The 14,806-nt window shown below is 40.2% G+C and overlaps 1 protein-coding gene across 3 annotated transcripts in view; it reads right to left on the bottom strand.

The window, feature by feature from the left end:
* LOC141911870 (integrin alpha-8-like) overlaps positions 1-14,806 on the bottom strand; it is a 29,146-nt gene extending 14,340 nt beyond the window's left edge. For 2 of the 3 annotated variants that reach the window (XM_074802946.1, XM_074802947.1), the window contains exons 1-4: positions 14,501-14,806; positions 10,572-10,690; positions 10,018-10,121; positions 7,241-7,423 (exon numbers count right to left, since the gene is read on the bottom strand). In XM_074802946.1, coding sequence (XP_074659047.1) covers positions 7,241-7,423; positions 10,018-10,121; positions 10,572-10,690; positions 14,501-14,676 — 582 coding nt within the window. In that variant the 5' untranslated portion in view covers positions 14,677-14,806. The remainder of the gene's footprint in view (positions 1-7,240; positions 7,424-10,017; positions 10,122-10,571; positions 10,691-14,500) is intronic. The other variant, XM_074802948.1, reaches the window with a different exon arrangement.

Raw genomic sequence — 14,806 nt, 5'->3', positions numbered from 1 at the left:
CGTTTTATTTTCATTGGGGGTTGAATATTACTAATTAGAGGCGATGATTCATCATTCATTTTCTCGCCACTATCAGAATTGACTTCTAAGGGGTATAATTTTTTAAGGGGTCTATTCGTAATCCCGCTTTTAGTACGAATTACCGCGGATCTCACAAGACCGTCGTTGCCCTTGTTCAGACCTTCAATGATAGCGAGTTGCCAAAAGATTCTCTTTTTTGAGTCATCATGAACGATCACTATATCGCCTATTTTGACATGATTTTCCGTAATGCCACCCCGCTTTAGCGTCTGACAGTGGTTTTCCCTTAAGGTTGGCAAATATTCATTTCGCCACCGTATCCAGTAATCTTGGAAAAGACTGTCTAAGTATTTCATGCGTTTCTTCGCGTCGGAGAAACCGATGGGCGGTAAGTTAAAATTCGGATCAATTAGTTCGTTTTCTTCAACTACCGGTTGAGGTAACAGAGTAATCATTCTCCCACAAATTAAATGTGATGGAGTTAAGGGAATGATCTCATCGTCATCATTTGTCATGTACGTTAGAGGACGATCGTTTATTGTAGCCTCTATTTCAGTAATTAGAGTCGACAATTCGTCCAAGGTAATACACGCTCGACCAACTACTTTTTTCAAAGTGTTTTTCGTTATACCGACTAATCTTTCATAAAATCCGCCAAACCATGGCGCGCGTTTCGGTATAAATGTCCAAGTGACAAGTTTGTTAGACAGAAAGTTTCTGACTTTTGTTGATTTGAATATTTCTTTGATATCGTTTTCTGCAGACAAAAATGTTGAACCATTATCAGAGATCAATTGACTTGGCAACGACCTCCTGCTGGCAAATCTGCGAAATGCTCTCATAAAGGAAGCAGGCGTCAGATCAGTGACTATTTCCAGATGTATTGCCCTGGAAACGGCGCATGTAAATAGACATATGTATGCCTTGTTCTGTTTTGAGTGTTTCGTGCGATGATATAAATGGCCAGTGAAATCAACGCCTGTGATGGTGAAGGGTGGAGCTTCTTTTAGTCTACAGGCAGGTAACGGAGGCGTGATTGGCGCACGATATGATTTACCATCATGTCTAATGCAAACTGAGCATTTTCTAATAATTGGGCTAACTATTTGCCTAATTCTTGGTATCCAATATGATTGACGTATGTAACACAAAGTTGATTGTAACCCACTGTGTAGAACCATTTTATGGGCGTCACTAATTACTAATTTTGTGTATGGGTGCTTCGATGGCAATAATATTGGGTACTTAGCGTTGTAGTTAAGATTCGCGTTTTGAAAACGACCGCCACATCTAATTAAACCCTCTTTATCAGTGAATAGGTTTAATTGTTTAGTCAATTGGGTACCTCGTCCCCCTTTCTGAATACATTTAATTTCATTTGAAAATTCGTCATCTTGCAAAGAGCGAACCCACGTAGTACGAGCCAAACGTATTTCTGGCACGGTAATATGATTATGTCTAGGTTGACATGTCTTCTTCATAATAGAAATAAAGCGTAGTACACATGCTGTGACTCGAAGTAATTTATGCAGCGAATTGAATTGCTCGACATCTATTACTTTTTGTATTCCAGACGGTTCTGATGGAGTTGCGGTGGTTGATAGAACTGAGATAGAATTAGTACTAGCTAATTCTGCACACTGTTGAGAGTGCGATTCAGAATTATTTACTGAACAAAATAGTACAGTTGAATTATTCAATCGATCAATTGGCCAATCGCCATTAGGCAGCCAAGTTGGTCCAAACCACCATAATCTACTATTATCCAAGTCTTGGGTATTGATGCCCCGAGTCAAGAGATCAGCAGGATTGTCCTTTGTAGGACAATAATTGATTATGTCAAATTTGACAGACCGAATTTCACGGACTCTGTTTTCGACGAATGTGGGTAATTTCTTCTCACTCCGAATCCAATGTATTGTGATCTGACTATCGGACCAAAGAACACATTTTGTTAAACTTAAATTTGACTTGTCGAATGCATCACGGATAAATTTCGCGAGCCGTGCAGCGATCAGTGCTGCCAATAATTCAAGTCTAGGGATAGTAACCTCTTTTAATGGTTTAACCCGTGATTTTGCCATAATGATTGAAGTCGATTTGTCAGTTTTCAGATAAGCTACAGCCCCATAAGCATTGGGACTGGCATCAGCAAAAATGTGTAGTTCACATTCACTAGTCGGTTGACCAAAATATGGTCTTTGTATAGCTGTATGTTGACAGGCGTATAACTGCTGATGTATTTCAAACCAGAGTGATGATAATTCATCAGATAAGGGTTCATCCCAAGTTTGTTTAGATTGCCACAATTTCTGGATAAACATTTTAGCTTGAATATGCACAGGCGAGAGGAGACCAAGGGGGTCAAATAGTGACGCTGTTACGCTCACAACTTCCCGCTTAGATACCACAGACTGAGTGCACATAGCTGGGTCTTTTATGGCCTTTGAAAACTGAAGAGTATCACTAATCGTATCCCATTGTAACCCTACGACATTGACGATTTCATTATTCTCACCCATTGCCTGTTGTTTTATCAACGATCTTAGTTCTGGGTCGTTTGTAGCCCATGATCTCAAAATAAATCCACCCCTGCTCATAGTATTCGTGGCTTCTTCGAAATATTCAATTGCTTTTTTAGCGTTATGAGAGCCACTGAGAACGTTATCGACGTATATGTTTGATTGCATATCGATTGAGATTTCTGTATTTTCGGACTGTAGATGCGTTTTCACTACAGAATTTAAGATGAATGGTGAGCTAGTGGACCCGAAAAGTACTGATTTGAAACGATAGACCTTGAAGGGACTATCGGGATCCGTAGGATCTGATAGCCATAGAAATTTTGTGAAATTTCTATCGTTTTCACCGAGTTTTACATTTAAAAATGCCTTTTCAATATCACTTGTAAATGCGACGTTATTCGTGCGAAAGCGGATTAATATCTGCACAAGATCATTTATTAATGAAGGACCGCTTTCCAGACAGTCGTTCAAACTAGGATTATCCCCTTGTTTACAACTACAATCATAAACAATTCTAATCGGTTTTGTGGTTGATTCCTTTTTAACCGAGTGGTGGGGTATGTAATGGCCCTGGCTCTTGTCATCATTTTCTACTATCTCAATAAATTCGCGTGAAAGTTGCTCTGCTATTATCGCATTATATGTCTGCCTCAGTTCTGGAGACAAGCGTTTAACCATAGATCTAGTTATAGCGGTACAAATATCAAAATTGGTAGGGAGCGGTGGATAATCTTCTTTCCAAGGTAAATTCGCTATATATTTACCACTGGTATCGCGTTTAAGGTAATTGTCTCGATACGTTTCAAAATTCATTGTTTCAGATTTAATCGTTTCCTTGATGCCAATTACTTCAAGATCCCAGTAGTTAGATAATTTTGAGAATTCATCGTTTGAATGTATAGTATTCAAAAGACAGGTAGTATGGAGTACCGATGTATTCGCATTCAAATTGATGGGTCCTGATAGAAGGAACCCGAGTTTGGAACTGACAGCTGTCGGGCCAGCTCCTCTAACCACTTCATTCTCTACGATCGACCAGTAATAATCAGCACCGATTAATAGATTAATTTCACAATTGCTGGTGTTGACGTACGGTGCTAATGGTAAATTTCGAAGGTACGGGTGATTTGTCACAGCAAGTTTTACATTGTTCTGAATTGGTGGACATATTTCCGGTACAACTAATGCACGTAAACCAATTTCGCCTTTACGCGTACGAAGTTTTAAATCTATACTCCGTAGAGTACGTGCCCCAGGCGAATTCTCACCAAAGGTGGAAATATTTACATCTTGCTTTTCAAATTTGTCCAATCGGACACCTAATTCATTTACCGACTTTTTAGTGATGAATGAGCACTGCGCTCCTTCGTCAAACAAGATATTTACCGTGGTCGAATTCGAACCATAATTTATTTGACCAATAGCCGATTTCAAGAGAACAGGACTTGAAGTTGGAGCTATATTGACATGAATATTTTTTGATTCAATATGCGTATCAGTATTTCGATCTATATGAATAGCAGTGTGGTGTTTGCCTTTGCAAACCTTACAACGATATTTCGATTGGCAAGCTGTTACCATGTGATTGCCAAAACAGTTATAACACTTACGATTTGCCTTTATGATGTCTTGTCGCTTTTTTGGGTTAACGATTATATCGCATGAGAACGCCGTATGTGGACCCTTGCAGAACGCGCAACTGTTGTTTTTCGAGGCCGGATTTTTCCTCGTTTTAGTGCTTATATGAAGAGCGGATAATTTTTCATTATCGAAGTTGACGCAGCTCGCTCCTGCCTGTGTAGCTTGTATTTCCTTTCGGATCGCGTCGCGTAGTTCTTTAAGTGTCCAGGCGCGGTCTCCGTGCTCCCGTGAAATTTGTGTTTTGACGGGACTCGGTAGCTTATCGAAGACTACCGGAACGAGTATGTCACCGAACGCATCTTCCGATTTCCCGAGCGCGCGCAATCCTCGAATATATGTTTCCAAAGAATCGTAAAATTCGCGTAGACTCTCGTGATCCTGCGGTGGCTGCAAATCTAATAAAGCTCTGATGTACGCGTTCACGATCTTGTGAGGTTGACCGTATCTTTCTACTAAGATCGTCAGAGCTTCTTTGTAGTTAGCGCTAGTTATTTGCAGACCTTCTATGGTACGCGCTGCTTCGTCAGTAAGTTGTGCGACCAAATATTGAAACTTCTGGATATCGTCCAAATGCGGATCGCTATCGACGGCTGAGATGAAATTATCGTAGAAAGTAGACCATTTCAAAATGTCACCATCGAAATTTGGGAGAGCCAATTTTGGTAGATTGACTTTTTTACTGCCGGTTGAGGTAGTACTGCTTCGATTGATGGTACTTACAGATTCGTTTAGCGATTGTGGTTTTGGTATCTTCGCTAGTAGATTATCCAAGTTCAGTTTGAATCGACCGAGTTTGATTTGTATCTCAGTGAGATAATCATCTGATTCAACTATAGTGTTAGTTAACTCGGTTTCATCAGCGATTTCATCCATTAATTGTTGGTCTAATTGTCGTAAATATTCGAATTTTGTGAACAGCGCGTCGATTAAAGTGGAGAACGGTTGAACAGTTTCCAGAGTTCTTGAACTTTCATCGACGAGTAGAATCTCTGCTAGTTTTTCTTCCGTTTTTCCGAAAATCTTCGTCATTTGGCCCCGTTGGGCCCTTCTGATTGCCGTTAGCCTTCCTTCTGACCCCATCCTGGTCACGGCACCAAAATGTCGTGAAAGGTTCGATTCGACCAGAGGGGACAGATCCGAGAGAAAGAAGCAACACGTCTGGTTACTACGAAACCTTGGAAGTGACTGATTTTATTTCACATAGATGGAGAATAAACATAAACAAGATGTCATCCACAGTAAATATATAAACACAAACCAGATGAGCGGCTTAGTAACCGAACTTTCGAAACAAGCCTATATCTTCGCAATAAACGATTGCTATTTATAATGATTCTTGATGGAAATGCTTAATTATTAACCCAAGAAGAAAATCCTTACGGATCCCCCTATGACGGCATTTCGTCCTTACGGATCCCCCTATGACGTCATTTCTTTTATCTACCTTGGTTTACGTCGTTCGGATGATCTCACGACACTAGGCCTAATTTTCGAACGGGGCCGCGACCTTTGAAGTGTTACCCGCGCACACAATATAAGCAGCCAGCAGGATTCGAACCCGCTCTGTCACTCAGCACTGATGCAAGTCTTCATAAATCCCCGGCCCCTTAAATCCACCGGTATTTCGCCAGTATTTAATGATAAGAATGATTCAAGGTGGAAGACATCTTTCATGAAATGTCAATAGATCAAATTACTGTAGAAGATAATTTCATGATGTCATAGGGGGATTGATGAAGACATCTTTTCTGGAAATGTCTATGGATCAAATCGATAGAGTGGACAATATTTTCTTGAATGCTAAATACATAAAGATGTCATCAATCTGTAACTCTACACACAGCTGTAGATCCATCGGTTAATCAGTCGATATACTTTCCCCGAGAGGAAGAATATTCCGACAAGCTTTTTCTCGTCTTGGTTTCCTGATTGCTGTGTGATTCACAGCTATAGATATAGATAGATCGATTGCTGATTAAAACATCGGTCAGTCTGCGATACAGGTGCGCGATTATACGATCAATACATGCAGAAACTAACCGGGCAGACGGATTTTATTGAATGCCGAAAATTCTGATAACGGTTGTTTTCAAAATTTGAATGGCATTCGGACCAGCCCACTTATGAGATACTCTGTTAGAGCCATCCTTAGGGCTCAGTGGCACCGCTACGGGCTTGTCGATCGAAGCCACATCATGGTCCACATCGGGCCATACATAATCAAACTGTCGTGAGCTATATCGTTCGGTACATGGTCAAAGAAGAAAGGCTTACTCCGGAATCTGCGTCAATGATCAAAATACCATTTCATTTCTTAGACTTCTACTGGAAAAATTCTAAATTTCAATGCGTTTTACTGGGTCTATGAAACCAAGCCCCGTGGAGCTCATTGCGAGTCCAATATAATGGAGCACCATATTGATAAATGGATTCAGTGAATACACGATGAAACCATCTGGACATCAGTATATATCTATATGTATAACGCGGTAGATAGGTATTTACAACTTTCTCATTACAAACAGGCGGCCGGGGAGTTGATGATGTGAGCAACTTCCACCTTACCCCCTTGTACTGATGAGAGTAACACCTGACTGGACATACTACCCCATACTACACATAATGTACTTAGTACTTCTATAATGAAGAAAGTTCGAGGTTACCCGCAATTTATGCACTTAAATAAACTGTCCGTACTGTGCGCGTTCAAACTCACTGGCTACATCAATCGCGACACCGAAACTACAGAATATATATATGCCTCCACAAATCTCCTTATTCGACAATCTTAATATGGCTGAGAGCATAAAACACCCTATGACATCATCAAAATCTCTACTAGTGATAAGACCTGCTGACAAAAAAACCTTAAAAAGTTCCCCTATGACATCATCAAATTACCTTCTTTAAGTACCCTTTCGGAAAAGTTGATATCATCAGAATAGCCTACTCTTGATTTGTTCCATAGATACTTCCAGAAAAAAAACGTCTGCCTTTATAAATGCCCCAATGACGTCATCGTGTTATTGAGAGATTATTAATTGCCAACATACCTTAGAAAGTGTAGCGCTGAATCCCGCCTGACAATGACCTTGTTCGTCGTAGGTTCCGTATCCGGTCCGACAGGGCGAGTATTCGGGAAATCGAGTCGTCGAACCCATCGCTACGAAACATGTTCCCACTGGTTCCCGGCTGTCTAGAAACCGCGTGAAATACACGTACCGCGGAGCACACGCCTTCAAAATAGACGACATGGAATAATCAATGATTTATCATTCAGACACATCCACATTAGTGAGTTCAAAAATCAACTTGTTTTCCGGATCAGAAATCGGAATCCGGAGTTGGTCGGATCTGACTTTTAGCGATTTCTATTTTAGGCACATCTTACCCAAAACTGTTTCTATCGAACTGGAATCGACAGTTTGTGATGTACCTATAAATAGTCTTAATCTTAAGACAGGTTTTTAAGTTGTTGAACTGGCTTCGTAACTATGTATATGGCTGTCTATCGTAGACTGGTTCTTAAATCTATAAGCGATGACTATAATAAGCAAGTGGCTCCCAAATAATTTAGGACGGAAATTGTTCAACGTTTTTCACGAAAGGAATAAAAATTGCCAAAAAAAACAAATAAGATTTGGTAGAAACGACACGTACAGACGCGGAGAACAGATAACAAGTTTAAAACCAACCATGATACGAAGTTGAAAAGGTTAAAAACGAATTTTCTATTTATAAAGAATTAAAATCAAAATACACGAAACGAAACGTCGTGTATTTTTATTTCAACTCGTGATAAATCAAATTCATTTTTAATCTCGATTTTTAATCTCTTAAATTCTGCATAACGGGTGGTTTTAAACGTTTTAGTTCAGTGGATCCAGTTCCACAGTTCTGAGTTAGAGTTAACTCTGAGTTAGAATTAGTTCATTTTTCATTGTTTTAACTCAGAGTCAAATCTTAACTCACGACTGCGGAACTGGGCCCAGATTTCTACGAATAGAGTTTTCATGAACAAGATTACCAGCGATATATTTTCCTATCTAGGATCGTTTAAACCACGGAATAATAATCAGACACAATAAAATAAACAATTATCAAAGCCACAATTATACAAATATAGGTCCTTATTTTTTTTAGGAATTTCTGGGAACGGCCCGATTGTTTCAATCACTGGATCTATTGTAGAAGCTGAAACGCGAATAGACGGTTTCATTCACGCATCTCCGGGTTTGAAATGAACAATTCAGAAAACAACGTGACTCATTTCACATGCCATCCGCTAAAAATGCGACAATTTTCTGCTACTATTAACAGAAATTAGGATAAACGCGTCGCTGACGTCTGTCCGTTTAAATGCATCCTGATCTTTTTTGTTCCTACACTGTTCCATAAACCGGGTTATGAATTGATCGCGGTCATAAATTGATATCGCCAACAACAAATCTGTACTATTACGTATTTGATATTTCATCCCGATGTATATTATTTATATGGTAGATTATAGTCACATTCTGACGTGGTGAACAGATAATAATAAGTTTTAAACCCGCTAATTTACCGAACGTCCAAGATTGAAAACAATTTTATTTATCAACGTTTCGAACTCTCGGCCAGAGATCAGCGTCAGGTGTGATTTTATTTTGAAATAAATTAAACTAAATTAGCTTTTAGTCTTTTAAACTTTAGTGGTTTTTTAAATTTATATTTTTCATGATTTGTCCACCTCTTACCAAGAGAAACAATACCATTTAAACCCCGAACCTACGAACGCCAATCAACTCCAAAAATAACAAAAAAAAATATATATCCGAATACCCCTCCCCCTAAAATTCAATATTCCAAAGAGCTGTTGCAGATAGCTAACAGCCTAGGGTACCATTTTAGAAATCTAACTGTGGTTTAATTTCATGATCAGATATATTTTCACTAAGTAAATTAACACAACATACTCCAAATTTACATACAGTCATACGCCCCAAATGAAAACAAAATCAACTAGATTGGAAAAAAAAATATTTGAGTAGAGGCGGCGGTTGTTTTGATGTGGCCTTTGAGATAACAGAAAGCACAGCAACACCAGCAGCAGCAGCAGCAGCAGCAGCAGCAGCAGCAGCAGCAGCAGCAGCAGCAGCAGCAGCAGCAGCAGCAGCAGTGCAGCAGCAGCGTGGACGCAGCTTAGGGCCTGAGATAACAGAGAAAATAGCTAGAAATAAAAATATACCTTGCCGGAGTGTCTGTTTTCATATTCGACTCAGATGAAGGAAATATTAAGTCAATTAATCGATGTAGTTTTTATTCCCCTGAGCTGCAGCGCTGCTGGGGGTATTTTCATCAGGAACGATGTTTTCAAGGCAGGGGGTTAGGGGGAGGGGGTTAGGGAGAGGGGGTTAGGGAGAGGGGGTTAGGGAGAGGTGGTTAGGGGAGGGGGTTAGGGGGAGGGGGTTAGGGGGAGGGGGTTTAGTTAATCGTTAATCGGAAGCTAAGAGAGTAGCAGTCGTCACTGATTCGAAAAAACGCACTGGACCCAGTTTTTAAAAAGTTAAACTCAAATTTTTGGTGTAATTGCTATTGCCATTGGTTACTTCGTGTTTTCGATGAGGACAACAATTCAAACTTAACCGTTTTAGGCTTAAACTTGTTCGTGAAACCGGAAGCTGGTGGTCTCTCGTCAATCCCTGGGTTTCGAATCACAACGGCGGCAGATTTTTTTGTAGATGGTTCTTCATCGAAAACGGAACCAGTTTTCGATACAGGGTTCCTAGCGGCGCTCGGCGGGTCGAGGGGCAAGATGCCGTGAACATTGAGTGTTAAATAATGTACTCACCACTATAACTCCGTTTTCCGACGCCGATAAAGTGGCTCCGAACCATTGGAATGACTTATCTTCACTAGGTACGTACATGGTACCGTTCCACGTCGTGTCGGGACCTACACGAAAACACCCACAATTTTAGAAAAAGCTTAACAACATTATCAACGCAGTCGAATTTGTTTCCCGGTTCCACAGCTAGGACATCATTTTCTGCTCGATCTCGGAATAGAGAATGATTTTATTTCAAGTTACTTGTGTTCATAGATTCTCAAAATCAAACACAGAGGACGCGACCTTCAAAATATTCGACATCATCTCTAAGATGTTCACAATGATTTATCATATAATCAATTCTCCACGTTTAAGTGTGGCTATTCTACTATCATTTCAAATGTTTTGATCTCGAAATAGAGGTGATTTTTTCGGTCTCATCTATTTTTGGCTGATTCTGTAAAAAATTGGTGTGTCCCATACAAACCCTCTAGTCACGACCTGTCCCAACGAAACCAGTTAGCGCGGGATTCTCGACATAAACGATACAGGGATGCATTTTTATATAGGCCTACCTTTCGTGTCGAACGGTACTATCCCACACCTGGGGTCGTCAGGTTTACATCTATATACCGCCCCGGCTTTAGTTACCGACGCTTGTCTCGTCTGAGCTCGCGGGGCCCCGATCAATACCCTGAAAAAATCAAATCAACCATACATGAGTATACATTCTTAAAAAATGTCTGATATTCACTACAGTGTGCCATATATTGGTTTTAAACTCGGATCGCCAGGTGTCTTGTTTAAACTAGGAGTGACCGTGGATACAACGATTTCCAGGACTTAGGAAGGTTTTAGCTTTTATTGCAGAGGGGGGGGGTACTCCGAGATAACAATTAGCTAGTTAAATTCTAACTCAAAACCGCAGAACCGTAGAAGCTGACTGAAGCTGTTAGAATTGTAGGATTCCCTCCTTTACATCTTGTTAACTTTCGATCAGCGAATAGTTATTGCAATACCGGGGTCCACGGTTATATTCACAGACTCCGCTCAAGTATCCACTGAGAACTCAACTCTCTTTAGTGACAGTTACAGCAAAATAAAATCATACTTCAGCCGTGAATACTTTCAACAAATTATCAAACATCTTAGTATTCGAATGAAACAATCCGTACACTGTGGATAATCGAAGAAGTCCCACAATTCGAATTTTGTGGAATTCCATCTGATGACGGCCGTTAGTCAACAGCCGAAACGTCGTGGTTTCAAAATAATAAACCTTATCGTTAAAAATAAAGTCGAATTGTCGGACTTCTTCGATTATCAAAAATCTTGACACGAACGCGTGTCAGTAGGTCTACCGCGCAGGTGTTGACACAGTAGCCCCCGGTTACAAAAGGTCATTAAGTGCCACCGGATGCAACGGTTATTCTGATCAGGCTGTGAACTGTTTTGCTTACGTCACGATAGATTCGCCGGTCATCGGATATAGAACAGCCTATAACGAGCGCGCCTGGAATGTGTCACGTGTCACGTGTCAAGACAAGTACGTAATTCGCGACCCAGCAATCGAGGATGTTACGGTTTGTTGTCAAAACTAAATCGTCTGTTTTGATTTCTAAAAGAGGTCGCTCTAACGATTCGGGGATTTGTTTTCTATGAAGTAGTTGAAAGGTTGTTGAAGATTTAACTATTGTATGCAGAAGTAAACATCATGAACATGTACTTGAAGGGTTGATATAACAGTGATTAATAATACACTCGATATATTTTGAAATGAAATAAATCCCTTTATCTAAACAAGACCTAAAGAGTCTCCGTGAAGAACGCGGACCTCAGAGATGTTTTTAAAATAGAGAGATTGGCCCTTTTATTTATTTGATTGGTAGATTTCGTTTGATTTGTTTTCGATTTGGTGGATCCCTTACAAACTCACCACACCTGCTGGGGGTTCGATTTTGATATCGGAAATCGAAGTACCTACAGATGTTTCAGCCCAGTTTATGAACAGGGAAACCCCAATCCCGTCTCTCCCTCTCCAATATAAAACTGGAAACATTTCCCCAGTTACCGATAAGAAAATAATAAACAGGGAGTCCCCTCTCTCTCTCTCTCCCTCCCCCTTTCTCGCTCTCCATTCCAAACGGGCAAGGAGAAATCCAGTAACAGCGAGCCCTTCTCTCCCCCTCTCCCTCCCGCCATCATAAACTTTGGGAACTCTCACCCAGTTACAGAAAGCCCTCCTCTCATCCTCTCTCACCTTCTCATCGTCAACGGGCGAAAGAGTTACCTAGTAACACACTATAACGAACAAGGAGCCCTCTCTTTAAAGATAGATCGAAGAAATGTTACATCATTAGCGCGCAACAGTTCCTGTACTGTTAAATCGCTAAGACGGATTGTTTACGTTTCACGCGCTACTGCTGCTGCTGCTGTTGCTGCTGTTGCAGGAGCGAGAAGATTTTCCATCATCTCTTATCGCGGAGAAATAAAACCGGTGGCTTTCGACCAATCATTTCTGACACGTATCAATTAACTCTCGGATGTGAGATTAATTGGAGAAGTCCCGCAATTCAAATTTTATAGGAAATAATTTATTAGAGTGAAACCGCAACGTTTCGGCTGTTGACTAACAGCCATCATCAGGTGCAATGACCAGAAAACAGAACAAACAGGACATAAACAAAAGCGATGTGTCAGAATAAATGTAAACAGAACAAGTGACATATGAAAACAAACAGGGGTTCCATAGAAACCACAAAATTCTATAAACAGTTAGGATGAATACAAATTATGTAACTGTGAGATGTTTATCTAATTCTCAACTGAAAAACGACTTTAATTTCCACGCAAGGGTTGGACCATGTAGAACCCAGAGGGCCTATCGTTCGACGGTTCTGGTCTGATTGAATTTGACTCGAATCGAAAAATTTGATTCAACTCATCGAAACTGAAGTGATTTGAATTCAGAGTTAACTGAAACTCACAACTGTGAAACTGGATCCTGAGTTCAGTGTTAACTGAAAATCAACTGTGGAACTGGATCCTGAGATCAGTGTTAACTGAAACTCACAAATGTGGAACTGGATCCTGAGTTCAGTGTTAACTCAAACTCACAACGTGGAACTGGATCCTGAGTTCAGTGTTAACTGAAACTCACAAATGTGGAACTGGATCCTGAGTTCAGTGTTAACTCAAACTCACAACGTGGAACTGGATCCTGAGATCAGATTTCCTGGGCCCCTGAAGTTCGTTGTAATGAAGTTCCACTGTATTTCTACAATATCAATTCCAGAGATATATTATCAATTTGATACAAATCTTAACGGTTTACTATATAACTGGGTCCAGGCGATCTTATCTGATGATGTTTATTCGCGCAGTTGACTCTTGGCGTATGAGTTAAATCTTTTTAAATTCCCGAGTCAAATTTCAACCAGCAGGGAACGAACGGAAACGCCTGGCTCTGAGAGACCACCAGTATTTGTGTAATATTTATATATACCAATATGAACGCGTGTTTTTGAACTTTCAGTTGTTTTCGAAATCGTTCGCATATTTCAACTTTTCCTCTTGTGAATATATCGTGGGAGTACGCCGCACAGACTAAACAACGCTCTTTACTATAACGGCAAAGCGAGTACAAATCGTATATATCCAACTCGCGTATGTAATATCAGTCCATCATCTGATAATACAGATCAGAAAACAACATCTATATTGTATCATATTTCGTCTGGCGATCTGCGCTGATATGCTCCTCGGTTGTGACTTAAACTTCGCATGTGGTCTTTTGAATCTTAACACTGATCTTAAGTTGTTAGATATGGGCGCAAAATAATGAGCTTAGACTGGTCTGAAGTTGTTTGATTGGTTATAGAACTGTAATGAGCTTAGACTGGTCTTAAGTTGTTAGATTGGTTATAGAACTGTAATGAGCTTAGACTGGTCTTAAGTTGTTACATTGGTTATAGAACCGAAATGAGCTTAGACTGGTCTTAAGTTGTTAGATTGGTTATAGAACCGAAATGAGCTTAGACTGGTCTTGAGTTGCTAGATTGGTTATAGAACCGAAATGAGCTTAGACCGATCAAACGTTGCCAGATCGGTTGTAGGACCACGAGGCTTGACTGTGCAACTTTGTTTTCGAGATATAACCCATACAGGTTGATCCGAGGGTCACATCTCAGCGGGGGGTTCTGATAAAATATTTCGTGGTCATCCGATCCGGCTAATTGATTTGAACTTTTGTACAGATTCGATGTTAACTTTTTTAGAAAGTTTCGTTACTAAAATTATGTTGGAATTTCGAGCAATCTAACCCCACTCCGAGCAATTCCATCGACTCACAACTCACAACTGTGGAACTTGATTCTGAATTCAGAGTTAACTGTAACTCGAATCTGTGGACCTTGATCCTGAATTCAGAGTTAACTCTAACTCCTAACCTGTGGACCTGTATCCTGAGATTAAAGAAAAAGTATTTATATTCCATCCTACTTACCATTTCACATTCTGATCGTTGTGTTCGGCTACTGAAAACCCGAACATGCTGCCAGGCTTCCCCTTGTGAACGAACGCCGTTCTCAAATCGACGTTAAAACTACCCGTTAAACCGGCGAATATCCAACAAATAACGACCAAATACTGACAAACTAACGCAAACAGCGAACTATCCATAATTCGATAACTGATTTTAACGAAATCTGCTGAAAAGTTTTTCCGATCTGATTCGATTTGTTTTCTAATTCGCTTTATACGATTGCTGGAAGAAACGTTCGCTGGCTCCTGATTGAAATGCGATGCTCTT

The sequence above is a fragment of the Tubulanus polymorphus genome, chromosome 10 (assembly GCF_964204645.1).
Source record: "Tubulanus polymorphus chromosome 10, tnTubPoly1.2, whole genome shotgun sequence".
NCBI lineage: Eukaryota > Metazoa > Nemertea > Palaeonemertea > Tubulaniformes > Tubulanidae > Tubulanus > Tubulanus polymorphus.
This window is presented reverse-complemented; position numbering and strand designations above follow the sequence as displayed.